This window comes from Mchenga conophoros, linkage group LG10 (assembly GCF_057382185.1).
Source record: "Mchenga conophoros isolate Kocher_MC1m ecotype Shallow Benthic linkage group LG10, M_conophoros_male_GT1.1, whole genome shotgun sequence".
Classification (NCBI taxonomy): Eukaryota; Metazoa; Chordata; class Actinopteri; order Cichliformes; family Cichlidae; genus Mchenga; species Mchenga conophoros.
Genome location: NC_140535.1, coordinates 35853388 through 35881025, shown reverse-complemented (window position 1 = coordinate 35881025; position 27638 = coordinate 35853388). Strand labels below are relative to the sequence as shown.

Here is a 27638-nt window from a genome sequence, read left to right as displayed (position 1 = left end):
ATTAGCAGATAAATTAGCACTCGACCCTCTCGAACAACATGGCGGCGGAGAAATGCTAAAATTGAGGCTTCGATGTGCATGAATGACAAATATCAGTCCGTCCCTGTCTACCAACAGAAGTCTGTAAAGATGCTGACGAGTTGACCCCTGACCTCTGGGTGCCACTTGTGTTTGACATTCTCGTAGGAGGCGGGGCTTGAGATGGAGAAGCAGATGACGAAGACGTTGGTCTGGGGGTAGGAGAGCGTCCTGAGCCGGTCGTACTCCTCCTGCCCTGCCGTGTCCCACAGGTTCAAGCTGATGATCCTGCCGTCCACCGTCACCTGAGCAGACACACACATGCACGCACGCACACACACACACACACACACACACACACACACACACACAAACACACACATGCACGCACGCACACACACACACACACACACACACACACACACACACACACACACACAAAGTTATGTTTGGTTTCATGACAGAAAGTTTCACAGTCGTGTTGTTTGTAACTTTGTCTCTCAGATCTTAGTTTTGATACGTGCGTGTTTGTGTGTGTGTGTGTGGGGGGGGGGCGTGGGGGGGCGTGGCCAATGCTAAACTGCCCCTTTATTTGCATATAATTTGCATGAGGCACAGGGACCTGGCTCTTCCTGGCTCATGTGTGACGTCCTGATGTTTAGAAACTGATTTACGGCTCTGATAACGCTCCACAGAGACGGGATCTGATCTAACAGGAAGTGAGCATTGCTGTAACTTCCTGTATGCACTAAGAGCTGCTGGACACCGACTCAACAGCAGCTTTTTTGTTGCACAGGTCAATTCTGCGTTCTCACACAGCTGACCTTTGACCAGCACACAGGTGTGTCGGACCCACCTGGTGGACGACAGCTGGATGGACTTTATTGGTTTCTTGGTAACGGTTTTATTTCAGATTCAGGAGTTTTTGTTTCCCAGGTGACACGTTTTATTTTACCAGCAGGGAGAAAAACATGAACGTGAAGTCGTTTTTATCTGAAAGGTTTCAGTGTGAAGGACTCGAAGGATGCGAGGGGCAGAGCGAGGGGCGGAGTCTTCACCGGTACAGTCACCTGCTTCAGACTCAGTGAAGCTCACATCACACAGACAAACTTGAAGCTCACAGCTGTGATCGTGATCATGTGATCATGTAATGGTGCAAGGACATTGTTCTGCTCCTACCCCTTTATGGTCCCTGTCTTCTGATTGGCTGCCAGGTGACCACATCCCACAGAACCAGCGGCCTGAGCTTCAGAAACATGTTTAACATGAGCTGTTGGAGCAGGAGAGGAGACGACCCACTCCACCTCGAAGGTGGAGGCCATGTGAGTGTGTATCTGTGGTACTGCACGGTACTGTAATACTCACACAGTATTACTATAGATAGATTTTTACTGCAGTCCGTTATCAGCTGTTAATCAGCTGGTTAACGGCTGTCATCAGACACACGCAGCTGCTGCAGACGGCCTCGCCGGCCTGCGAGCTGATCATTATCATGGCCTTCGATGATGTCGTGTGTGGGTAGACGCGAGTTCGAGGCCCGTGTTTGGACTCGCTTTGTTCTAACTTTCACGGATTGGTTGCCTAACTCGGCTACGTGGTGACTCCACAGAGGTGTCACCCGTGCCAGTGATCAGAAACACTCAGGAACTCTTTAATCATCAGATCAAAGCTGTGATTGGGCTGCTGTAGAGGTCAGGTGACCTTTGTAGGTGAGGGAGAGGGCGAGCACTCACCTGGCTGCTGTAGTTGTCGAACACAGTGGGGATGTACTCTTTGGGAAACGCTCCGGTGGTGTAGGATATAAGGAGACACGTCTTCCCCACAGCACCGTCACCCACAACCACACACTTTATAGTCTGCATGATGACCTCTGACCTCTGGCCCCTCGGTGACCTGCAGAGGACACAAATGTGAGTTTGTGCTATCATCAGACCACAGAAAAAACAGCTGACCTGATAGGAAACAACCTGCAGCTCCGCTGGCTGAGGTTACCTCATCTTTTCTCACACACGAAGAATAAACAGACTCTTTTCACCTTCTTTAGGTTGTGATTGGCTCGTTCACAGTGACCTGGTGTCTTTATTCTTTCATGTTTTGTCTCTTTGTGGTTGTTTTTCTTTGCGGTCTTTTCTGCCCACTCAGAGGTTGTTGTCCCCTGTGGGAAACCTTTGGTCACCTTGGTTATTCTGTCTTGCATCATTCTTTCCTCCTTCAGGTTATTGTTTATCTTTCTGTGGTGAGATCGTATCTTTACTCTTTCCTTTTTGTCTTCTATTAGGCTCATGTTGATGTGTGCACACTGCAGATCCACACCAGCACACCTATGATCTGTTTTTTTTACCTTCAGAGATTCTGATTGGCTAGTTGGTGCTGCTCCGCGGTCAGAGACTCCTCGGTTTTCCTTCGGTTAACACAGTTTGTTCAGGAACACGTGACGTCCCATCATCTGCCTGCAGAGAGAGAGGAGGGCGGTTTGTCCCGGTCAGTATTTGTGTTTATGGAAATGATGGCTGCAGAAGGAAACGGTCTCCAAACAAAGCAGAGATGTTATCCTGCACACACACACACACACACACACACACACACACACACACACACACACACACGTCTGATCAGTAAAACTAGCCTCTATTAACCCATAAAAACAAAATCTCACACGCTGAACACAGTGTGACGACGTATTCCTAGCGGATCCATCTAGAAGTGAGCTGCAACAGCACACGCAGCAATGGAGGACGCGCCTGGCTGATCGTGGTTTGAGACTCAACATCAAGAAGACCGAGTACGTGGAAGCTGGCCCCCAAACTGATGGCACCATTAACATCGACGGGGAAGACCTGAAGAAGGCTGATCAATTCAAGTACTTGTGATTGATGATCAGTGTCGACGGGATATCCTTCAGGACGTGCGAGCAAGGGTCAATGCCGCATGGACGAAGTGGCGTCAAGTGACTGGTGGGCTAAGCGACCGTCGAATGCCAGACCATCTCAAGATTTACGAGACTGTGGTCCGCCCAGTTGCCCTGTATGGATCGGAGTGTTGGCCAGCCACCGCCACGCACAAACAGGCCCTGCACACGATGGAAATGCGAATGCTCAGGTGGTGTCTAGGCCTCACGCGTTGGGACCAAGTCATGAATGAAGACGTCAGAAAGCGGCTCGGCATCGCACCAATCACGGAAAAAAATGTGCGAGGCACGGCTACGGTGGTGCGGACACGTATTACGCTCCGACGACAGCTCAGTGGAAAAAACAGCAATGAGGCTTGAGCCCGGAGGTCAGCGACCCCGTGGCAGGCCAACGAAACGCTGGATGGATGGAATAAAGGAAGACATGAAAACGCTAGAAAGAAGAAGAACACACAGTTACACACCGTGGGCGAGTCACAGTGTGTAACTGTGTAACGTGCACTGGACCCTTTGGCGGGCCTCTTTTAGGCCCCGGCCCATATATTTGACCCCCCTCACACACATGCCTGCAGACCGGTTTAAAAGCAGCGACTGCTCAGTAGAACGAGTGTCCAGGTCTGTGTGGCTGAGGCCTTCGATGGTTTTAGAGCATCAGATCAGAGATCACCCAGGACTGCCAACCACACGCCCCCTGCCTGATCCTCACTGTGCCGGAATCCCTTCCTGTTAACAGGGAGTTCTTCCTCCCCACAGTCCAGACCCACATTCACTCCACAGTCTCATCCTCCTGATCGAGTCTGAACTTCTGATTTCTGGACACAAACTCCAAAAACGGTCTATGAGGAAAAACAGCAGCACCACCAACGAAGAAGAAAAGGAAAGCAGTGCATGATGACCTCAGCGTGTCCATGACGAGCAGCAAAAAACCGAAACGTAACATTTCATTGTTTTATTATCATCTTAAACGTGATTCTAGCAATAATGAGACGGGCTGCCGGTCTGAGGCGTGTTCGGCCTGTGTGCCGTCGTCTGTTTCTGCAGCTTTTAGGTCGTGTTTTGTGGCTACTGTCATTCAGTAATAACAGTTGTACACCAGCAGAGGAGTGAAGCACGCCGTCTCCAGCTGTGCGTCTAATCTGGATGAAAACACAGCTGCTCGCAGTCGTTTGAGGCGTTTCAGCCTCTCTGTGGTTTTTCTATCAGTGAAAGTTTCAGTTTCGTAGTCTGACTTCGCACACTCGAGGACCGACAGCGCTGACCACAGGCGGTCTGCAGACGCTCTCCAGATGTGTGGGCGGAGAGCGAGGCTCAGCCCAGACTCTGGGGACGCCAACCCCACCCTCCCCTCACTCCGTATGGGTGGAGGTCGGCTGAGCTCACTGCTGCTGGAAGCCTTAACCTCTGATCTCACGCTTTTCCTGCTTATTCTTCTCTCGCTCGCATCGACACAAGCGCAGAGCTGTGACCTTTGACCCCTGTAGCGCCACAAGAACATGTACACATCTGAAGGAAAACTGAGCGCTGATGGCGAGGTACTGTTCAGCTGGTCATTAACAATGTTATTCAATCAGCCAATCGCATGGCAGCAACTCGACTCATTCAGACACAGAGACACGGCCAAGACGACCTGTGATTGGTTGTTGAGCAAACCTCTCCTCTGAATTTCTGCTGCGACATTCAGACATCTGCAGCAGCTGTTTGATGATGTCATGATGATGTCATGTCAACATGGACCAGAACCTCTGAGGAATGTTTCCGGCCCCGCCTTGAATCTGAGCTGCGAAGAATCGAAGCAGCTCTGAAGAAAAGGTGTACCTAATATATTGGCACAGACCGTATGTACTCAAACGCCATGAGCCCAGACGTCTGTGCACGCCTGCGTCGCTCATCAGCTGGCCTCCAGAAGTCACCCAACCGGCAGAGAGGAAGGCGGGGCCTAAAGAGCAAAGCAGCTTGTTTTAAAGACAAAGAAGGATTATTTAAAGCAGTGAGTCATGCAAAGCTGCTGTAGGAGAGTCAGTTTTCACCGTTATTTCAACAGGAAGCTGCGGGACTGTGTTAGGGTGGTCAGGGTGGGGATGGGGGTGTCACGGGACCGCCGCAGCTCGCCAATGTGTTTATCAGACAGTTCATGTCTGACGTCTGAGAGAAATGACGCAGTGACACACTTCTACTGCTGAGGACGCCGGTGGAGCACACCCGGCTGTTGGAGTGTTGTAACGGCGTCCTGTTGTAACGCTCGCAGCTTCAGAAAAAAGGAAGCCCTCAGCAGGAACACGCCGCTGTGGTTTCATGTTGAAATATAGCAGGAACTCCACTGCAGGCTGCGTGAGCGCAGAGGTGTGGCGCTCATTTCAACACGTCAAGCTCACGTACGGCAACACCATCGCTATCATCATCGTGCTTTCACAGACAGAAAACTGCATCACGCTGCACTTCCTCTAATGTCCACTAGGTGAAAACACAGCAGCTTTAGCTCTGCTCGTCCTAACGCCAAGCGGCTCGGCCTGAAAGCAGACGCGAGGGGAACAGAGTCACACTGCGAGGACAAAAAGAGGAAGCAGAACAGAGCGCGGTGACCTGCAGCCGGCCGTGTAAACGCTGCCTTCCTGGAACTGTGTGATTAAAGTGTGAATCTGCTCTTTTATTTTTGGAGACAGTTAATCAGTAAGAAACCCGTTAGAGACACGAGATGCTGAGCTGGCGGCGAACAGCCTCACGCTTCTGCCCGCAGCCAATCGGGGGAAAGGGAGGAGCCTCTGTGATGTCACCCGTTGGTGGACTGCACCTGTGGAGACATTCTGGACGTCACCGTCTCAGCTTTGGGTAACAAAGGTTGGAGCAGGACATGGTGCACGCTCAGTAAGTGGAGACCCACAGAAGCCACACCCAGCTTTATCAAAAGTCTTGAGCCTCCCCCCCATTTGTTTTTTACCTTTTCCTTCCAAGCAGCCGCACAATGTTTGAAATGTACATGAGCAACGGTTTCTTTCTTTGGACATCGGCTGCTTTTTCACTCCAGTCCGGTCCTCGCACCTGACCACAGAGTTCACCCGCAACTCTGAGCTGTGACCCAATAAAGCACGACCAGCGTTGTGTCCACACACACAACTTAATTTTGTTACCAGCAGCCTGTCACACAAACACAGTTTGACATACAAACAGGATTTTTGCACCAACAAACTGATTCCGAGTGACACAGGAGCTGAGAGACCTTCAGGCTGATGGTCTACTGCTCACTGAAGCCTCATCAGAGACGTCCCAGTGAAGCGTGGCTGTCGTGGGTCCAGCTGCAGGTCGTCAGTGTTGCCGAGATCTTTGATAAACTGAATTACAAAGTCTGATCCACCAGCAGGAACATCTGGAAACATCTGGTTATCATCAGCTGTGTTTTTTTCTGTTCTCAAACCGATCTCCCTGTTGGAGTTCAGTCTTTGTTCTCCTCGTCTTTCCTCGTTTTGTGCATTTTCCATTGTTTCGGTTCCGGGTCGCTGCTCATTGGTCGACCGGCCAGTGCTACCTAGCCTGACCGGTCTCCCCAATGTGATGTTTGTGTTTTGTATGTACGGTGGGCAGGGCATCTATCTTAATTGCCCCTTACAGTAAATAAAGTCTCTCTGACTGATCCTGACAGAGAACAGAACACAGGCAGAAACATCCAAAGAAGAGCTTTGAGTGATTCTCAGGAAGCCTGGAGATCCTCACAGAGCTGCTCACAGCTCAGATTCACTTTCATGCTCGTTAGCGGTGCATAAACTCTATTTACATGTGTCCATAAATCCTGTTTCCTGTTGACAGAAGTCATAGCTACATGTTCAGCTAGATAAAGAGGATGCACCTTTATGATTTTTGTAAACAAACACTGCAGGGCTGCAAACAGTCACATGACTTCACTGTCATCACCTCTAAAGCTCCGCCCACCTCCTGTAGTCTCACGTCTCCACCTGCTAGCCTGTCCCCTGCTGTGGAAGCGTCTGACGTTCTTGACGAGAGACCTCGGATCAGAAAAAGGGCTTCCAGACGAGGGAACAGGAAGTGCAAACTGCAGGCTGGTGTCAGGCAGAGGCTCGCTGCGTGCTGAGCTCAGCTCGTGTATCGGGCACTGACACAGAGCTCTGAAACACGCAGCGGCTCCATGTCCACTCGACTTCTTTACATTTGTTTGAGTGTGAGACTTCACGTTATGGAAAACTGTGGTGCTGTTCGCTGCCAGCCTCAGAGTAACAGCTGGGCTCTGGCGTCCGGCTCTAATGGGAAACATTTCTCTGTGGTGACGGTGACCAGCGGCCGCCGTCTCTTTTATGAGTGTTCTGGCTTCGGGTGTCTGTGTTTCAGGAAGTAACAAAGAGCTTTGGTTTCGTCTCGTCAGCTGTCTTCTTTTCTTGTATTTTTATTTTCTTCTGCTGGTTCAGAGCGAGCTTCCTGAGCCGCAGAGGAACTGAGCCTTCCCACAGCCGGGAACGTCTCTAAAACTGGAGCTGCCACTTTTACAGAAGTCCTCGCGGCTCTGTGGGCTTTTTCTGACTTTCAAAAATGAGAAACCCCCTGTGGCAAACACACCTGCTGCACAGGACCTCTCACAGCAGCAGCAGCAGATTGTGACACATCCAGGACAAAAAAGGGGAACTTGAAGCAAACGGGGCAGAGTACAAAAATGTGTCCTTGCCGTTATGAAGCAAGCGAACGCTGGCGTGCAGGTCAAACAGCTGCTACCACAGTGTCTCCGCTCCACGCCGCCCTCACCGTAAAAACACAGCAGCCACAGAAACATCCAGAGAAACTAAAGTGCTGGTTTTCCTGCTGCGTGCCATCAGTCAGCAGACGAACGTCTCTGCAGGACTCATCTCTCAGCTGCAGCCTTAAATTGTTTTATCTTTATGTTCTTTATAGACCATCATCATCTGATAACTGGGCTGTGGGTACTTGGTGGTTCTCGGGTGCGTGGCTGGATTTTCCGGTGTGGCCTGGGGTGGCTTCGACCTGTGTCGGGGGGTGGGGCTCTGCTGGGTAGTGGGCGGTTCTTGGGCACCTGGAGCCCTGAGATCCGGATCTGGGTTTGCACTGATGTGACCCCTTAGCAGTGCGCGCTCCTCCTTCCTCCTCCTGCTGCTGGAGTCGTCGCAGAGGCGTGTGGACTCAAGTCCTCGTTAATCTTGGGGGGGCCGTGGATGATCCATCTCTGTCTGCCTCTGGATCCTGGGGGGCGTCGCTGTAGCCTCCCACACACACACTGCTGTTGTTACAGCTGCAGCAGTCGGTGATGATTATTCTGTTCGCACTCATCTCTCAGCTTATTTACTCTTTATTACTCTTATATTTTTACAGCACTGGGACTAAAAGGCTGAAGAACAAACTTCCACCAGCAGAGGCTGTTGGGCTGCAAACACACATTTACAGCAGTGGAGAAAATTTCACCAAACTGGGGACAGAAACTCCAGAGAGCAGTCGAACTCCCCGGGATACTGAACCAAACCACACTGACAGCACGAACACAGAATACCAGAGAAACGTTACAGGCCATCGAGTCTCACCGTGAGCGCCCCTCCATCGGGGGAGAAGGGGGCGGTGCACAGTTCGTCCTCGCCCTGACAGACGCTCCGACTGCCAAAGAGGAACCGTCTGTGATGAAACCGAAACGGGAAGGGTTTGCCCGCCATTCTCTTCATCCAGCAGCAGCTGGTATGAAGGAAAAGTGTTCCCCGAAGCCGGCGTGTCCAAACTGTCCGCTTTCAGTCTTATTTGCACCCCAGGCTCAGAAATAACAAACTGCACCGAATCCTGGACCTCAACCGAACCTGCACCACCCAGAAATATCCCAGCAAGCATCAACATCGCTGCCCCAAACACACAACGACAGGCAGCGCCGAGCGGGACTACGGCGGCTGTAACATGTCCAGACCAGGCGAAAACACGTGTCCACGAAACACCTGAACGCACCAGCAGCACAGGGATTAACCCACACGAGCCCAGAACATCAAACAGACCAACATCACACCAATCCCAGGATCAAACCACATCAATGACCAAACAGCAGAGAGGTGGGTCAGAGGTGGGCCCGGGTCACGAGCTTCGCCGCACTGACACCGCCGCCCTCTGACTTCCTGTCTCAGTCCCGGGGTGCCTCGGCTAGCTGACTGTGATGTTTCTGTTTCACATCTGAGTGCAGCTGCCGATGCTCTGCGTGACGTCGTCGTGGACAAGATTAGTCGTGTTTTTCCAGCATTGACACAGATTTTTGTGACTTTCTCGCAGTGACTTTACCGTCTCACACTTTTGTAGTTTAGGTGACAACACCCGAGTTCCTGCTGCAGCTTCGATGTCATGAAAATTCAAACTGAAGAATTATAGCCTGAACTCTACATTAGGGCTGTGTTACATTAGTGTTTCTCTGCAGATACTTCCAGGAATAACTCATGAACCTCAGACGTGGAAATTAGTCTCTGAGATGGACGGTCAGACATCTACAGGTTAATGATGACTGGGATTAAACCAAATCGGGGCTAAAACAACCAAAAATATCAGCAGACTTAAAGCACCGGAGGCAGCAGACCCGGTTTGGGACAACCGAGCACCAAACAACACGTCACTCATCCAAGACTGTGAGAAGATTCAAGCTAAAACCGCAAAAAGCAAGATGAGCGCCGCCCAGCACGCCAGCTCAGACCAAACTACAGACGTTTGACTCACATGTGAAAGTCTCGCCTTCACCACCAGGCTTGGATGTGTGTGTGTGTGTGTGTGTGTGTGTGAGTGTCACTCCTCTGCAGTCTGATAACCAAGTGAGCTAGCATTAGCTGATAACTTAGCATGCTACCCTTTTGTCCAAATATGGTCACTTCCTGCTACAAAAATAACTAAAAACTCAGAATGTGAAATTTAAAAAAAACAAAACCCTGATGCATGACGTCAGAGGCCTATGTCCATCTTTTGTGTACAGTCTGTGTTGCCGGGCTCAGTGCGTAAAGATGTTTTCTTGGCTTGTTGTGTCAGCAGATCACTGATGTGTTCAGTTCAATAAACATCCTAAACTCTGATCTGCTCCTCACAGACAAAACTAGCCTGTGCAGGTAACATTAGTACAGGTACTGTTCCCCTGATAATCCATAATAATCTGAATAAGATGATGCTTCACACTGTGATCGTGGGCATGTCAGCAGCAGGCACACTGCGAGTGTGCTGCAGTAAGTCAGTCGTTACTCAGGTATAGTGCGTGTACACTGCTGTGACACTCTCACAGGGACAAACTTTGAGTTCAGTCATTTCAACATAAACAAGAGTTTAGCAGAACCAGCTGTTCAGGTATCGATCAGCACTGATCGTTATTGTTTCTGAGAATCTTTAACGCTACACCAAGTTCAAAACAAGAAGTGACACGCACACGCACACACACACAGGGAGTGGTCGCACTCCATCTCCAGTTTCCTCCAAACATCAGCGCGCGCGCGCACACACACACACACACACACACACACACACACACACACACACACACACACACACGGGTTATCGATCCGCTGCAGGAGAAAAATCGATCAGCTGACGGGAATTAAAGCCGGAATCAATAACCCGCTAAAGTTTTGACAGAAGGAGGAAACACACACACGCACACACACAAACACACACTCACACGCACTCTCAGCTGATCCGGAGCTCGGAGCGGGTAAAGCTCAGGGACTCACCGGTCATCAGTGCTCCTGTCCGGGCGCGCAGCTCCGCTCAGTCCCGCTCCCTGTGTCGCTGTGTGTGAGTGTGTGCGTGCGAGAGGGACAGCGGATCTCTATCTCAGCGCGAGGCGGGCGGGCGGAGCTTAAGTAGAGGAGGAAGTCCGAGAGGCGAGCGAGAGGAAGTGGAGCAAGTTTAAGGAAGTTTACTCTGAGTGTGTATTTGTTGCGCGCGTGTGTGTTGGGTGGAGGCAACACCGGACTTCTGGTCAGTCCAGAGTTGAGAAATATTTGAAATATTTTCATCCTCTAAAAAAAGTTTCTGAAACAGCATGAGGGTTCAGCCCTGCCCACCTCCTGTTAGACAGACAGGTGTGCTGCACAGGTAAGACACAGGTCCACACTCAGCTGTTCAACAAACATGAACTCAAACTGTAATGAGGTGAAACACGGGCGGCAGGGACACTGACCTCCTGAGGCACAGTTTTTGTGAACTGTGGCAGTTTGTGCATGTAAATGGAGAGTCCTCTTCACACACTGAGGTTAATTATGGAGTTCCACAGGGTTCAGTGCTAGGACCAATTCTGTTTACATTATACATGCTTCCCTTAGGCAGCATCATTAGAAGACATAGCATACATTTACACTGCTATGCTGATGACACCCAGCTCTATCTGTCCATGAAGCCAGATAACACACACCAATTAGTTAAACTGCAGGAATGTCTTAAAGACATAAAGACCTGGATGGCCGCTAACTTTCTGCTTCTTAATTCAGATCAAACTGAGGTTATTGTACTCGGCCCTGAAAAGCTTAGAAATATGGTATCTAAGCAGATTCTTACTCTGGATGGCATTACCTTGGCCTCCAGTAACACTGTGAGGAACCTTGGAGTCATTTTTGACCAGGACATGTCCTTCAACGCACATATTAAACAAATATGTAAGACTGCTTTCTTCCATTTGTGCAACATCTCTAAAGTTAGAAATATCCTGTCTCAGAGTGACGCTGAAAAACTAGTTCATGCATTTATTACTTCCAGGCTGGACGACTGTAATTCATTATTATCAGGATGTCCAAAAAACTCGCTGAAAAGCCTTCAGCTGATCCAAAATGCTGCAGCCAGAGTCCTGACAGGGACTAGAAAGAGAGCAGATTTCTCCTGTTTTGGCTTCCTGTTAAATCCAGAATTCAAAATCCTGCTCCTCACATACAAGGTCTTAAATAATCAGGCCCCATCTTATCTTAATGACCTTGTAGTACCATATCACCCTATTAGAGCACTTCGCTCTCGCTCTGCAGGCCTACTTGTTGTTCCTAGAGTATTTAAAAGTAGAATGGGAGGCAGAGCCTTCAGTTTTCAGGCCCCTCTTCTGTGGAACCAGCTTCCAGTTTGGATTCAGGAGACAGACACTATCTCTACTTTCAAGATTAGGCTTCAAACTTTCCTTTTTGCTAAAGCATATAGTTAGGGCTGGACCAGGTGACCCTGAATCCTCCCTTAGTTATGCTGCAATAGACGTAGGCTGCCGGGGGATTCCCATGATGCATTGAGTTTTTCCTTTCCAGTCACCTTTCTCACTCACTATGTGGCTGTGTCCCAATTAAGAGACTGCACGCTTGAAGTACGCATTTTAAGTGCGGTTACGTCACCGCCACGCGACGACGGCTGTTTTTTTTTTTAAACTTTATTTATCACATTATAGACATACAGTCAAGTAAAACAGGGATCATATAAAAGATAACATTGTGGTAGTACAATGAGGAACAGAAAGAGTGACAAAGACAGTGAGACAAAAGTGAGTACAAAAAATAAAATAAATTAAGGGGAACATAAATAAACAGAAGTTTGCAAGAGCCAAAATCAAGTTAGCAGTTTCAACGCGACGACGGCTGTCCCAATTCGAAGTGTACTCCAAATGCGCCGTTTTTTTTTCTCCAAACTTTATTGAACTTATAAAGCGAACAGTCAGTCATTCCAGTTCAGTTTGTACAGTGGACATACAAGGCAAATAAGAGTAACAATATACAGCACAATGAAATAAGAAGGATAAATAAATAAAGGATAGAAAAGAAAAAAAGGGGGAATGTGACAGACTTCATAACAACTTTGTATTTGAAAGTTGTGACAGCTCATTCGTTAAACATTTCTGAATGAATTTCAATCAATGATAAACCTTTTTTATTGGAAGTTAATTTAAGAGAGTTTAAGTAATATTCAATTTCAATCAAAAACAAATTAAATGATGGGGTTGAGTTTTGAAATTTACATTTATGTGTGTGGAAGTTCCCTAATAAGATGGAGCGGCCGAAGAGTGAACTGTCAAAAGTACTGAATATGACATCACTTATTTATGTGCGAATGTTTAATAATTAAAGTCAGTCATATATCCACAAACACAACAAGCTGAAAGTCAGTGATATATGTGTGTGTGTGTGTGTATGTGTGTGTATGTGTGTGTGTGTGTATGTGTGTGTGTGTGTGTATATATATATACATACATATATATATACATACATATATATATATGTATGTATCTCATAATAATCTGACAATACTATAATATTGGCCATATTATATTTACATCACCACAGTGAGATGACTTTAGTCTCACGAACAACATTAACTAATTGTTGTTTACTAGCTGATCTGAAATGAGTGTTCAGCACAGACATGAAGCCCAACAATCATGTTTACAGTCCCGTGGTCTCAGCCTCAGATACTCAACTAATCAAAGTGATGTCATGACAAAAATGACCAACAAAACATTTTTCTGCTTCATTTCTGTCACACAAAGCTGTGGTTGCTAGGCAACCTGAACAGCGCGACGAAGCGTCCCATTTCACAAGCCTCTCACTTCCGCACTTCTCGTACTTATAGTACGAACCGTACGTAGTACGCGTAGTGTGCGTACTTCAAGCATGCAGTCTCTGAATTGGGACACAGCCTGTGTTAACAGACCTCTCAGCATTGAATCATATCTGTTATTAATCTGTTATTAATCTGTTATTAATCTGTGTCTCTCTTCCACAGAAAAACAGAAGCGTTGAGTTCAGGGCTTCTTAAAAGGAGGAAAAGTCACATGAAGTGAAAAAAAGCATTTTGACCTGTTTAAACTTTGCGTAGTGACTTACTGTCTCGTTTCAGAGCCACACAGTGTTTTCATCTCTGTTAATAACACAGACATTTTTCTTCCAGGCTTTATTCACTGTCAGACCTCAGAGCAGGACAACACAAACTCACGCTGACGGTTTTGTTTCTGCGGCTCCAGAAATGTCAGAGTTTATGTTTCTGAACTCAAAATTTAAACTTTATTAACAAAAGTGTTTAAGACAGGTTATAAAAAACATTTAAACTAGTGTTTGAGTCCATTCATTTAAAGTTCTACCTCAGCAACAGTACAATCAGCTGGTAACTCGGGTACTTTTAGAGTACTTTTACTCTGTGCTGCTCCTTCTGAAATATAAAGAAAGTATGCCGTATATACTGAGTACTTCTACTTTGGATACTCTGAGTACATGTTGCTGATTCTGAGTATTTTCACTCTGTTGGGCTCAGATGAAATATCAGAGTTTTCTTCTTCTGGAACTACTTTGTGTGGTGGATGAAGACGAGTCACTCGTTCACTTCCAGAGGCGGTAGAGTCCCAGAGCGATGGCGAGGCAGGAGAAGAGGGTGGCTGAGGAGGAGCAGAGCGTTTGATCAGCGTTACTGAAACAGTGAAAGTCAGGTCTTCATTCAAACCTCCAAATTAAAAACAGCAAAATTAGATTCTCGTGTTGCTGGAACTTTGATATAAATTCAGAGCCGACGTTTCTAAAGATGAGTTTGGTGTCTGAAGTTTGAAAGAAGCAAGTTCATCATCAGGTTTTAGCACGATAGAAATCAGGTTCTACGTGTGGTCGGAGCGCTGCGGCTCATCCACCTGTGGTGGCTGATGGGTAACAGTCCAGCTTCATGAGTGCTAACATGGCGTGCTAACGTGGCATGCTAACATGGCGTGCTAACGTGGCGTGCTAACGTGGCGTGCCACAGGGCGCGATTTTAGGACCATTTTTATTCCACCTTAAGGCGGCAGGTTTCAGGTTCCTGAGCCGTCAGTGCAGGAGCTCCACAGGGATCCGTTCATGGACCAAACTGTGATGGTTTTAGATCGTGTTCAGCCTTCAGTCCCATCAGGACGCGTCGCCTGCTGACATCACCGTACGATCTGTGACTCGTTACCTCACGCTGCATCATCAGATACGGCTAAACACAGGATGCTACGTCCTCTGATTTCACTGTAACGTTTTTATATGTAGACACTGAATCACACAGGCTGTACACAGCGTGTTGAGAAAGTATTTATACGCCGTGAACTTTGACACATTTAGTCAGAAAGTAGCAGATACCTGTGAAGTGGTACGAAGACGATACGTGATGTCCAAATAAAAATGTGAAGTGTGTTTGTATCCAGCCCCTGTACTCAGTGCAATCAGCCCCCCGTAGAAGTCGCTTATTAGAGCAGCGGTCTCCAACCTTTTTTGCGCCACGGACCGGTTTATGCCCGACAATATTTTCACGGACCGGCCTTTAAGGTGTCGCGGATAAATACAACGAAATAAAACCAGTAAAACACAGGAAAACCGAGTAAACGATAACAAAATAACGCTGAAAACCAAACATTTCACGCGTGAGCCTCAACTCTCGCGGCCCGGTACCAAACGACTCACGGACCGGTACCGGTCCGAGGCCCGGGGGTTGGGGCCCGCTGCTTTAGAGCACAGAGTCCACCTGTGTGTGATTTAGTCTCATTATAAACACACCTGCTCTGTGAAGGCCTCACAGGTTTGTTAGAGAGCATCAGTGAAGGCACCACACAGCTCAGGGATGAAGACGAGTTAGCTTATATAAAATATCCTGAGCTTTGAACATCTCTCTGTTCAATCCATCATCCAAAAATGGAAAAAGTTTCCTACAACTGCAAACCTACCAAGACACAGAGCGAGCACGGCGAGCACTGGTCAGAGAAGCTTCCACGAGGCCCACGGTCACTCTGGAGGAGCTGCAGAAACCCACAGCTCAGAGAGAGAGTCTGTCCACAGGACAACTGGAAGTCATGGACAGCACAGATCTATGTGGAGATATGGAAGAGTGGCAAGAAGAAGCCCTTGTTGACAGAAAGACATAAAAAGTCTCGTCTGCAGTTTGCCAGGAGTCGTGCAGGGACACAGCAAACTTGGGAGATGGTGCTCTGCTCAGACGAGACCAAAGCTCGAGGACTTGAGACTGGGAAGCCTCAACATACAGCAAGAGCTCCAGAGGGACCTGGATCAGAGTACTCGTGTTAGGACGGTCAAAGTCCAGACCTGAAGCCGACCGAGCGTCTGTGGCGACACTTAGAAACCGCTGTTCACAGACGCTCTGCGTCCGGTCTGGCTGAAGTCGAGCTGCTTTAAAACAAAGAACAGGCAGAAATGTAGCCTGCAGCTGCGCAGAGCTGGTGGAGACGAACCGCAAAGGAAACGTGGCTCAAAGTACGACACGGGCTGGATACAAACGCACACTGCGTGAAGCGTGCATCGTTTTCACACCACTTCAGTTATGTGCTGCTTTGTCACAGAAATTAAACATTAAGTTTGTGGTTGTAAAGTGACACAATGTGTAAAAGCTCACAGGGTAGCAACACACTTACACATGTACATACAGCTGCACTCTGTGTACTACAGCGCCCCCTGCTGTCCACACAGATAAGAAAACTGGTGTTTCTCTGAGGACAGATGTAAAATGTTGTGCTGACAGGCAGCGTCAGACTAAAGTGTTCGTCTTCACGCCATCGCAGACGCACAGAAGCACGGCTGCCGTCTCACCTGCCAGGTAGCGGATCGTCTGCAGTTTCAGGGACTCCAGCAGCGTCTTCAGCGAGGCCACCTGCAGGTCCAGCTTCCTGTTGATCTCCATGTTGTCGTTTTCCAGCTCGGATCTCTGAGCACGAGACACACGTGATGTGATGTCATCAGTTAAAACAACCAATGGCCCTGCAGAGCTACAAACCAACGGGTACTTTACAGCATCAGTACTGCAGCTGTTGTTTTCACCTTGTGATGAAAGTCTGACGTGGCCTCCATCAGCTTCTTCTCCTGCTCAGTGAACTGAGACAAAAACATGAAAGCAGCTTCAGAGACGCGTCACGTGCCCACCTTCCTTTAAATTTACCCAAACGGAACCTTTAAGCAGCCGAGGCGAGTGGCGAGCGGCCGGACGAACCGCCCGATGCGTTTTGCTAAAGCTCCGCTGTTCCTGTGGTAAATTCCTCGCGAGCCTCACCATGTCGGAGACCCTGCTCCTCTCCAGGTTGATGTCCAGTTTGGTTTCTGCCATCATTTTCTTGCTCTCCTCCTGGAGATAAAACACATCAGCAGACACGTCGTGTTACAGCAGGGACCTCACCCAGGGTCTGGATGTTTCAGCCTGGTCAAGCCCACATGGGATCATCACTCTCACCTTCAGCCGGTTCTGGAGCTGCTCCAGCTCTCGCTTCATTTTCTGCAGGAACAAAAAGATTTTTAGAAAGTCGGGACGCTGCAGAGACGATCCAGAACAACCTGCAGATGCTTTTGTCTCTTTGTTAATCTAAAGACTAGGACGAGAGTCCAGCACGTGTAACATCATCAGACACATTGTGGCTGATTGTGACGCAGAAGAGGACCGAGAACAGAGCCCTGTGGGACGCCTGCACCAACTCTTCTTCTTCTTTAGTCCTAACCCCGAGTTATGGTCCCAGGAACCAGAAGCTTCATTACGTCCATTAAGGTGCACTGACAGGTCGAAATGTGAGCTCCACCATCAGCTGATGAACTTCCTACAAAAACTTCCACATATTTAACAAATCCGAGTAACACACTAACTGTGACAGACTCGAGGAGGTGTCCAGATGTTAGGCAGGAATAATGGACGATTGGAGAAACTGAGAAGTAAAGCCGACGTACCGTGTTCTCCGATCGCAGGTTAGCGAACTCGCTCTTCTCCAGGATCACCATGTCCTTCCTGACGGAGTCCAGGTGAGCCATGATCTGCTGCAGGGCGATCTCCTAAAGAAAGAAAAGTCTGTAACTCTGTGGAAACAGCTCGAGGGTGGAGCTCGTCTCTGGTTCCCACCTGATGGGATTTGGTCACCATGTCTTTGTAAACGACATCCATGTTGGCCGTGGCGAGAGTGACCAGAGCTGAGACGATCAACTCCGCCTGGTTCTTCTCGAAACCTGCACAAAAATATTCGATGAGCACTCCGTGCTACAGCCGGTACTACACGCCGACACGCCTGACAGTGACCTCACCGCTGCTCTGCAGCTCTGTGACCATGGCGTGGGAATCGAACGTCAGTTTGCGCTGCTCCAGCGGCGTCAGCTCAACCTTCCTCACATCGAAGGTCGTCAGCGGGGCCCCCACATGGAGACCTTTAAAACACACACACACACAGGCCACGCCCCTAACAATGCAGACATTAAACTTTGATACAATTTAACCAGGTGAGCTAGATCACAGTGTAAACGCTTCTGGAGCTGGACTCTGATTGGCTGTCCTTCATTACTGACTGGGTCCAGATTTATGACCGAAGTATGAACTAGTAAACACAGAAACGTCACAGTGACCGGAAACCAGCGTGTCTGCGGTGATTTGGTGAGTCTGTCAGATTTTTGGGGTCCTCTGCTTCAGCCTCACCTCTCCACGTGACCACCCGCTGCCGGAAACACCTCCTCATGAGCACGTTCATCCCGGAAGCTGCTGTGATTTCAGAGTTTTTGTGACGTTTACTTACAAACTTTGAGTGTTTACGCACAAATACACACAGCGCTCACAAACCGGAAACTGTCACACCGAGGAAGGAGCAGGCCCTACCCATGCTGCATTCAGGGACTGTGGGTCACAGAAAACACCGTGACAGTTGAGGAGACAGCGCCCCCGGCTGGTGCAGACTGGTGAGGGTGTCAGCGCCGTCGGTGCTTCTTCAGTTTGAACTGAAGCACTCAGATGTTTACATGCAACAAACTTTATGCAAAAACAGTTAAAGATGATGAAATATGACAGATCAGTGTATTTGCTGGAAGTGTTCAGATATTAATTTGCCATGAGCAGGACGAGTCCATCAGAGGGACTGCTCAAAGACAGAGGCTGACGTGGTTTGGACATCTACAGAGGAGACAGGGTGGAGGCAGGAGGAGGAGAGGAGGAGCTCAGGGGAGGTTCATGGATGTAGTGAAGGAGGACATGCAGAGGGTTGGTGTGACAGAGGAGGATGCTGGGATAGAGGAGATGGAGGTGGATGATCAGATGTGGTGCAGAAAGAGGAACTAAGGGACAAAAAGTCTAAGAACATTTAAGAAAAGAGAAGTAAAATCAGAAATTACAAAACTATTTAAAAACAGAAATAAAGAGAAGTTTAAATAGTTTTCATTTTCTTCTCTGAAACTTAAGTTTTTCTTTTAATGAACTGAAAGGTTTTAAACGCGGGAGGAAACTTCAGTGTGTGACGTTTAAGTCTAGCACAGACGAAGCTCAGAATTCCGACTTTACCTGTCGACATTTAAAGCATCATTATAAAAGCGAACTTTTTTTTTTTTACATAAATATCTAAACAAAACCGAAACAGGACTGAGGACTCTGTTCAAACTCTGTTAAAAAAAAATAAAAACAACAACAAATAATTAAAGTTCACTGAGGAACTGTCCTCCTCGGCTTTGTCAATAAAGTTTGAAGCAGACGTCAGCAGGCCGACTGTCATGGCGGCGGACAGCTGCAGCTGGTTCTCGGCGTTAGCTGTGGGAGTTTCTCTGCTGAAGTGCTTCTTCATCAGCGCGTAGTGAGTCCCAAGTCTTCCTCAGTGTCACCGCGGTTATTAGCCACGTTAACGTCATTTCCTGTACGCGATAACAGTGAGGGGTCTGCGCGGGTGCGTGCGGGAAGCTGTGCGCGGATGAGATCGTTTAGTGTGACTTCGTGTGAAATCCGAGTTTGTTTGAACTTGAACCCGAGCCGTCATCAGCTGCAGGCTGGGCTTCAGGGATACGCCGTTTTTCTTTAGAGCTTCGTTTTGGCGCTGCTTGATGACGTTTCACACAGGTGATTGACCGTACAGGTACACCCGGGATGCAACGGGCGTCATAAGTCACTCTGCCGGGTCTACTGAGCTTTAATGAGTGTCAGGAGGCTCAGAGCCCGCGAACGTCTCATGAAGCGCAGTGCCGCGTCTGTGAGGACCGGATCCCTGCGGGAAATCTCCCGATTAAAACCATCGCGCGTGTCTTTCTGTGAGCACAGCGGATGAATCGGATCTTTTTAAATAAGCGGAGTCAGTTTAAAACACTGACACATTCGGCATGAATCCAGCCCAGCTAACACCTCTGTGCTCTGTAAAACACCTAATAAAGGGGTCCACAGTGTACTGAGAGGTGAGCCGGTGACCTTTAACCCTGAGACATGTGACCTTTGTGTCCATGTGAAGTTAAGAAATGAGTGTTTGAGTACATTAGCTCAGATTGATCCTCTGACAGTTGAGGTGTTACTGACAGAGCGCACACCTGCTGTCCTTGAGATGAACATGTGTATGGTCACTGTTGGTGCAGGTGGTGCTCCTCAGGTGGAGGTCAAACGTGTTTAAAGCTGAAGCCTCTATCTGTCCAGCTTGGTCTGTTAAACTGGTGTGTGTGTGTGTGTCTTCAGCCGGTCGACGGACTTTGAGGTGCACAGGAACTGGTTGGCCATCACGCACAGCCTGCCCGTGTCCAGGTGGTACTATGAGGTGAGGGAGGAGGAGCCCACACTCACCTGTAAAATAAAAGCACCTGTGGGAGGCGGTGGGAAAGCTCGCTGATGTTTCACGAGGCGCTTTCTCTCCTGCAGAACACGTCCGAGTGGACCCTGGACTACCCGCCGCTGTTCGCCTGGTTCGAGTTCGGGCTGTCTCAGGTGGCGCGCAGCTTTGACGCAAACATGCTGCAGGTGGAGAACCTGAACTACGCCAGCCCGGCCACGGTGCTGTTCCAGAGGCTGTCGGTGATCGTCACCGACGTGGTTTTCATCTACGCCGCCAGAGAGTGAGTGTGTCCCCGGGAAACAGCTGGAGCTTCTGACACAGCTGTTTCCTGCGTCCTGATTGGCTCTGTCCTCCTCCTCCAGGTGCTGCAGGTGCGTTCGGGAGCCAAAGGGATCTCGGGACATTTTGAGCCAGCCGTCCTTCGTCCTGGCCGTGCTGCTGCTGTGGAACTTCGGCCTCCTCCTCGTCGATCGTATCCTGCAGCTCTGCCTGTGCATTAAACTGCCGGCCTCCGCGCGGCGGCGGCGTGAACGCCACCCTGGAAAAGTTTTTAATGCGGTCAGAGGGAAACGGAGCTGAACGCGTCCTGCTCAACATCCACTAATCTGACATTTAAAGAACAATTAGGTGTTTGTCATGAACTCTTTACAGTGAAGCAAGGCTGTAATCCCACTAATTAAGTGTGCCTATGCCAAAAGGCACACTTATTACTATTGCTCGGATTTATTATTATTATTATTATTTTCCTTTTTCAGCCTGAAATTTCCTATATGTTATATCATTTTGTGCGGCTGGATCAGGAATGGTGTGCTATGACTTTTGGTGTTTATTACTTCTATAGTTTTTTAAATATGAATATTTTAATGCAAGTTTTTGCCCATTCAAATGAATGGGAACGAACGAAAGTGAAACTTTACTTACTTTGTGGTGTGTTTGCTCACTCACTTAATTTGTGGTGTGTTGGCTCACTCTAGTGGTATGTCCCCGTATTTGGATTACCATAATGACAACAATATGAACGGCGCGCACAGCGTCGGTGCTTTCAGGAACCATTGGAATTCTTAAGGTTGCACGAAGCATTGAATAGTTACGGTAACGGCAAGGGTGTATGCTTGGTGGAAAACTGCATATCCCACAATTCAAAGCACGCCTCTACCAGTCAAACAATGGCTGCTGCCACTTGGTTTAATATATTCCTCTTATTTGTGTTTCTAGGTCACAAAGTAAACTTTTAAGATATATTCAGGTGAGAATGTAGGTGTGTAAACGTCAAATATCTGCTCGTTTTGTCAAAACATCCCATATTGGCAACAGATTTTTCACGATGTTGGCTAGCTAGCCGGCTAGCGCCGCTTCACTCAAAAGCACCCAGGCTTGGCTTTCAGTGAGGCGTCTCTAACTCCTTTCATCCCCGATAGCTCCGCAAACAGTCTTTGTCTTAGCTGGACTTATTTTTCGTTTATATGGGCCGATGATGCTGGTCGATGAGGAAAAACTGAGTTGTTTGGTGGTGGCTAACGTAGAGCTAGCTAGCCACCGGTATGTGTCTCTTTCCCCTCATATGTTGGGAAAGAAACATGTGAGGCGGCCGCCGATCGACCGGTTTTCAGGTGAGAATGTAGGTGTGTAAACGTCAAATATCTGCTCGTTTTGTCAAAACACCCCATATTAGCAACAGATTTCTCACGATGTTGCTGCTAGCCGGCTAGCTAGTTCGGCCGGTGTTGTGCCAAAAAGTGATTGTCTGCCAAAAACTGATTTCCGGTATTTGCCAAAAAGCGATTGCTCATATTTAAAGTGCTATAAGTAACTTGTTGGGCTATAATATGTTAAACATATGTCAAATGCATCCCTTATGGATGACATAAAGTCATCTTGAGCCACAAACAACATTCGTGTAGCAAGATACAAGCCGCAATCAGTTTTTGGCAGCGACTTTTATATAACCTTTATTTATGCAGTAAAAAAAATCTCATTAACATTAAAAATGTATTTTGTAAGAGTAAGTTGCCCAACAGGACAGCAGAAATGGCAGCAAATATTACAATAGTTCTGTAAAAATATTTTAAGTGGGGATAAAGGACCGGATTGGTTATAATGTAAGTACAAGTTGTAAAGATACTTAAAAAAAAACAGATAATTTTTTAATTCTTTATGTAACCCCTTTGTATCCCCTGTTCACCGAAGTCTATTTACGAACATACGTAAAGATATTACACATAAAAAATACACAGAAACACTGGAAATCAGTTTTTGGCAGACAATCACTTTTTGGCACAACACCGGCCGGCTAGCTAGCGCCGCTTCGCTCAAAAGCACCCAGGCTTGGCTTTCAGTGAGGCGTCTCTAACTCCTTTCACCCCCGATCGCTCCGCAAACAGTCTTTGTCTTAGCTGGACTTATTTTTCGTTTATATGGGCCGATGATGCTGGTCGATGTGGAAAAAATAACTGAGTTGTTCATATACCGGTGGCTAGCTAGCTCCGCGTTAGCCACCGGTATATGTCTCTTCCCCTCGTATGCGGGGAAAGAAACACCGATCGACCGGTGGTGGCTAACGCGGAGCTCAATCGTGGATAAGGGAAACCCAATGCAGGAGAAGCAGGCGGCTGGTGAACTGAATTTCAGGTAAGACGTTATTAACTGCACTCTATTTGGGTCAGATATAAACCGAGTTTAGGTGTAGTTTATTTTCGTTGTGCTGACAGTTACAATAACTGTACTGCGTGCTAGCTAGCACGACGGAGTTTCTATACAGCTGTGCGCCCTAAGTTACTGATGTTGAACTTTATGACGGCCTCCCCTATTTTCAGGCGAGAATGTAGGGGTGTAAACTTCAAATATCTGCTCGTTTTATCAAGAAGTCCCATATTTTATCAAGAAGTCCCATATCTCTCACGATGTTACTGCTAGCGCCGCATGGCGGCTAGCTGGCTAGGGCGGCTTGGCTGACACCTAGGCCGGGCTGACTGATACCCAGGCCGGCTCACGCTCACGTTTCACCGCCGCATGGCAGCTAGCCGGCTAGCTGGCTAGCGCGGCTTGGCTGACACCCAGGTCGGGCTGGCTGACACCCAGGCCCGCTCACGCTGTCGTGTCACCCCTAGTCTTTCGTGATGACTCTTGGTTGGCTGCTGGACTTATTTTTCATTTATATGGGCTGGTGATTCAGTATGAGTGTCTGGTGAACTGAATGTCAGGTAAGACGTTATGTATATGTAAGGTAGTGACTGGAATAAGTCACAAGGTGTCGCTGTTGAGCTGCATATATGTTGTAAATTTTAGCAATTTTGACCATTTGTCCTCTGCAGGACACCGTAGTTCAGATTTCTCGTTCGCGTGGGCGCCATCTTGGTTCAGTGTTTACTGTGATGTGCAAAGGTAAGCACTGTCAGTGGCGAACTGCATTGGTTTTGTTTAAAAATAAGTGTTCCACTGTGTAAAATAGCGGTTTGTCATTTAAGCCGAGCATATATTTTGTTTATTGAGAGGTTCATGTATTGTCTGATGAGAGTATGAGACAAAGATATACTTTTCTTTCTTACTCTCATATAAAATATTTAGCTTTTATTAAATAGTTATCTGAATCTTACAACCAAAGTTTGTATAATAATACACAAGATTGGCTGTAGACCATTGTTAATCATTCAGAACACTGTGTAAAAATAACAAAAAACAAAAAGTGAATGAAAAGTGCATAAATATTTATTTTACGTGTTTGATGTGTGTGGCAGGGCGTGGTCTGCAGTGCCGCTGCAGGGGAGGTGGACCCACCTCAGCGGCATCTGCAATCACGCCTCTCAGGTGTAAAGTCTGTGCTCTCTCTGCTTTTTTTTTTTTTTTTTTTTTGTGTATGTGTCGGGCTATGAGATGAAAAGCTACAGCCGGCTGTGTGGGTACAGCAACTATGTGTGAAAAGTGGTCCATAACGTAATGCTTCAAAGTGTGTTCATGCAAACATTGTCGGGTCTGCTTATGAACCTCTGCGCACAGCGTCTACAAATTGGGGCTGTACGAAGTCACCTCATCTTTACACAAAACTGTAAGCTGTCATCTGTGAGGCGCGAGCGGTGTTTGGTTTTACCATAGTTCATGGTGGAGAATGGCTGCTCTGCTGAGTTTTGCTCTCTGTAGCCGTTTGAATGGCAAACTATATTGATTAGCGGCGGCATAGGCACACTTAAAATTTCTTCAGAAATTTTCGCTTTCTAGTTACACCAAATCTATTTAAGGTGACAAAGTGACGACATTTACACGGAGCAATCCGTCAGCCTGAGCAGTTTCAGCCTGTGATAAAAAGCTCCATCGTCTCTATGCTTGTGTCGTGGATGTTGTGTTCCTAATGTTTTGGTCGAGTGCTGGTTTTTCCTTCACTCCCACCTCAGATATTCACTTCCAGTATAACGGCTTCCTGTTCGGGTTCCTGCTGCTGTCGGTGGCCAAACACCTGCAGGTACAAGCTGTGCTCACACTCAGCTGCCTTCATCCTGAGACTCTCCCAAGCAGCTTAGCGTGATTCACAGCTCAGAATAAGCCTCATTCTCTGTCTGAAATGAGCAGTTTTAGCTCCTCCCCCAAGTGGGTGGAGAATCTGTCCTCTCTCTGTGACATCATACAGTTCCAAGAGTAGAAAAAAGTGATTGTGACGCATCGCCTGTGTGATTCAGTCTCAGCACCTGCAGGGGGCGCTGCTGTTCGCCTTCCTGCTCAACCTGAAGCACATCTACCTGTACGTGGCCCCAGCGTACGGCGTCTACCTGCTGAGGAGTTACTGCTTCACTCAGGACAACAAAGGTGAGGTCCAGCCCATGGCTCCTCCTGCTGGTGTGAGTGGGTACTGCGTCTGTGCCGGACTACTGACCACGTGTTTATTTTGCAGACGGCTCCATCAGGTGGTCGAGTTTCAGCCTGCTGCGCTTGCTGGCTCTGGGCGCCATCGTGACCTCTGTCTGCGCTCTGTCCTTTGGCCCTTTCATCGCCATGGTGAGAGGTCACCGCAGTGTTTGTTTTTTTTTGTTTGTTTTGTTTTTTACTGAAGGTCGCTCGACGGCGCCGTGACCTGACGATGCTCGTTTGCCTTTCAGGGGCAGCTCCCTCAGGTGCTCTCCAGGCTCTTCCCCTTTAAGCGCGGTCTCTGTCACGCCTACTGGGCGCCGAACATCTGGGCGCTGTACAACGTGCTGGACAAAACCCTGGCGGTGCTCGGTGAGGCTCCGCCCCCTCTGTTTACAGGACATTAAAACCACGCATCATGATGTGGAGGAGGCGGATGGAGGTCTGAGCGCTCTGTTTTTTTTTTTTCCTCCAGGTGTTCGCCTGAAGCTGCTCGAGGAGGCGGAGCTTCCCCTGGCGTCCATGACAGGCGGGTTGGTTCAGGAGTTTGAGCACTCGGTCCTTCCCTCCGTGACGCCCGCTGTCACGCTCGTCTGCACGCTGCTGTCCATCCTGGTGAGTCGAGCTGGACGCTGAGACCCTGAGCTGAACCCGATTGTGTTCACGTGTGGGTGTGGTCACGCTTTAACGCCCGATCTCCTCCTCTTCTCTGAAGCCGGCGGCGGCATCCATCTGGCTCCGCCCTCGCGGTGCTCGGGGCTTCCTACGCTGCCTGCTGCTCTGTGCTCTGGGCTCCTTCATGTTTGGCTGGCATGTCCACGAGAAGGCCATCCTCATCGCCATCCTTCCCCTCAGGTGAGCGCCGACCCGTCCTGTCACATGATGATGTCATCAGCTGACGGTGCGGTTTGAACGATTTCGCCTTGTTTCTCTTCCCGCAGCATCCTGGCGGTGGAGAACAGAGAGGATGCTGGGATCTTCCTGATCCTGACCACCACAGGTCACTACTCCCTGTTCCCGCTGCTCTTCACGCCCGCAGGTAAACAGGAAGTAGTTTAATCATTACGTTTGTTCGGCTAGCAGAAACACGCGAGAGCGCCGCTCGCCAGGGGCTCCAGCGTGCAACAGACTCAACATTACTGCGTTTAGATGATGATGATGATGATGATGATGATGGTGTGTTTTTCAGAGCTGCCCTTTAAGGTGGCGCTCATGCTGATGTTCAGCATCTTCTCCTTCACTGCTCTCAGAAAGCTCCACAGGTAAACACAAACACTACTACAGTATCAGTGTAGTTACTACTTGGATACCTTAAAGTACTTTACTTTTAGTATTTTAGAAGTAATCGGATTACTCTGCCCTCAGTGCTCAGGGGTTTCTGCTCCATCCTCTGGAGGTTATCTACCTGCTGGGGTTGGTTGCCGTGGCGATCGCCTGTGAGGTTGTCTTCCCGCTGTCGCCGTGGCAGCAGAGGCTGCCCTTCCTCCCCCTGCTGGTGACTTCAGTGTACTGCGCCATGGGAGTTTGTTACGCCTTCCTGCGCCTGTATGCCAGCCTGCTGCTGCAACGGGAGGACAAGCCTAAACTGCTGTGACACGTCGCGGGTTCGATCCCCAATACCTCTGCCTCCGAGCAAGGCACCGACATGACTGCTCACGGGGACGGGTGGCAGGAAGTGGCTGAAAGTGAGCTGAGGATGCAGCAGGAGGCGCTCTGAGACGTCCTCTGAGCAGCAGTGAGAGGAGCTGAAGCTCTGACAGAGGCTGGAGCTGCGAGGAAGAACCCAACTGTTACTCCACCCAAAACTGCAGAAAGGGCGAGCGGCAGTGAGAGAGTCGTGTTGGTGCAAAGAACTCGAGTGGACCAAAAGCTGCACCCACAATGTTTTTAGCAGCTTTGTCTGATTGTTTAATAAAAAGATGAACAAATCTGTGTGTGTGTTGCACTCTGACTTTGATAAAGGGCCAAAGATTCAGACGTTGTTCCCGCAGCAGGTCTGAGTTTGGCATCCTGCTGTATAAGAACTCCTCGTTTGTGTATTCATTTGTCCAAAGGCACAACCACTTATCAACTACTCACAAAAGCACAGCCCTCATCTTTGATGAGGCAGAAACACGACCAGTTCAGTCAGTCCCCGTATGTATCTGCAGATTTACAACCACAGTAACATCAGCGCAGCTGAAAACTGTCGAAGACAAGAAACAAAACAAGTGACAGGATCACTTCAACATTCAAACATCTTTATACGCTAAAATATATAATCAAGCTAAAACATAATTAAATGAGGCAGAGGTGGGGAGACCAAAAAAACAGGAACAGGAAACTTTAAATGTGCACCAACAGCTGTTTCAGCACATGAACTGAATCCCCCACTACCAGGCTTTATGATATTTAAGCTTTAGCTAATAATCATCCACCCAGCAG

At 48.4% G+C, this 27638-nt stretch overlaps 3 protein-coding genes across 6 annotated transcripts in view; 1 reads left to right on the top strand and 2 right to left on the bottom strand.

Moving 5' to 3' along the window:
- The window catches only part of rhogb (ras homolog family member Gb), a 12003-nt gene extending 1264 nt beyond the window's left edge, over positions 1 to 10739 (bottom strand). Inside the window, exons 1-4 of the mRNA XM_085290018.1 lie at positions 10606 to 10739; positions 2360 to 2468; positions 1752 to 1911; positions 153 to 323 (exon numbers count right to left, since the gene is read on the bottom strand). Of these exons, the coding sequence (XP_085146144.1) occupies positions 153 to 323; positions 1752 to 1880 (300 nt within the window). The 5' untranslated portion in view covers positions 1881 to 1911; positions 2360 to 2468; positions 10606 to 10739. The remainder of the gene's footprint in view (positions 1 to 152; positions 324 to 1751; positions 1912 to 2359; positions 2469 to 10605) is intronic.
- Positions 10740 to 12270: 1531 nt separating this feature from the next.
- Positions 12271 to 19563, bottom strand: ccdc90b (coiled-coil domain containing 90B). 2 transcript variants are annotated; one of them, XM_085290016.1, is made up of 9 exons: positions 18290 to 19513; positions 17905 to 18024; positions 17726 to 17829; positions 17557 to 17658; positions 17072 to 17113; positions 16895 to 16966; positions 16666 to 16719; positions 16438 to 16552; positions 12271 to 14267 (listed from the first exon to the last, which is right to left on the bottom strand). In XM_085290016.1, exons 1-9 carry the CDS (start codon positions 18339 to 18341, stop codon positions 14212 to 14214), a joined length of 717 nt encoding a protein of 238 aa, XP_085146142.1. In that variant the 5' UTR covers positions 18342 to 19513; the 3' UTR covers positions 12271 to 14211. The 2 variants fall into 2 exon arrangements, with proteins under 2 accessions (XP_085146142.1, XP_085146143.1); XM_085290017.1 differs by lacking the exon at positions 12271 to 14267 and having other exon boundaries at positions 16458 to 16552; positions 16795 to 16966; positions 18290 to 19563.
- Positions 19323 to 27182, top strand: alg8 (ALG8 alpha-1,3-glucosyltransferase). 3 transcript variants are annotated; one of them, XM_085290013.1, is made up of 13 exons: positions 19323 to 19427; positions 20288 to 20366; positions 20468 to 20661; positions 20744 to 20853; positions 24767 to 24834; positions 25049 to 25175; positions 25261 to 25364; positions 25466 to 25586; positions 25690 to 25829; positions 25930 to 26069; positions 26156 to 26253; positions 26404 to 26476; positions 26580 to 27182. In XM_085290013.1, the coding sequence occupies exons 1-13, from the start codon at positions 19348 to 19350 to the stop codon at positions 26806 to 26808; spliced, it is 1563 nt and encodes a 520-aa protein (XP_085146139.1). In that variant the 5' UTR covers positions 19323 to 19347; the 3' UTR covers positions 26809 to 27182. The 3 variants fall into 3 exon arrangements, with proteins under 3 accessions (XP_085146139.1, XP_085146141.1, XP_085146140.1); XM_085290015.1 differs by lacking the exon at positions 19323 to 19427 and adding an exon at positions 19480 to 19687 and having other exon boundaries at positions 26580 to 27181; XM_085290014.1 differs by lacking the exon at positions 19323 to 19427 and adding an exon at positions 19742 to 20016 and having other exon boundaries at positions 26580 to 27181.
- Positions 27183 to 27638: the final 456 nt, after the last annotated feature.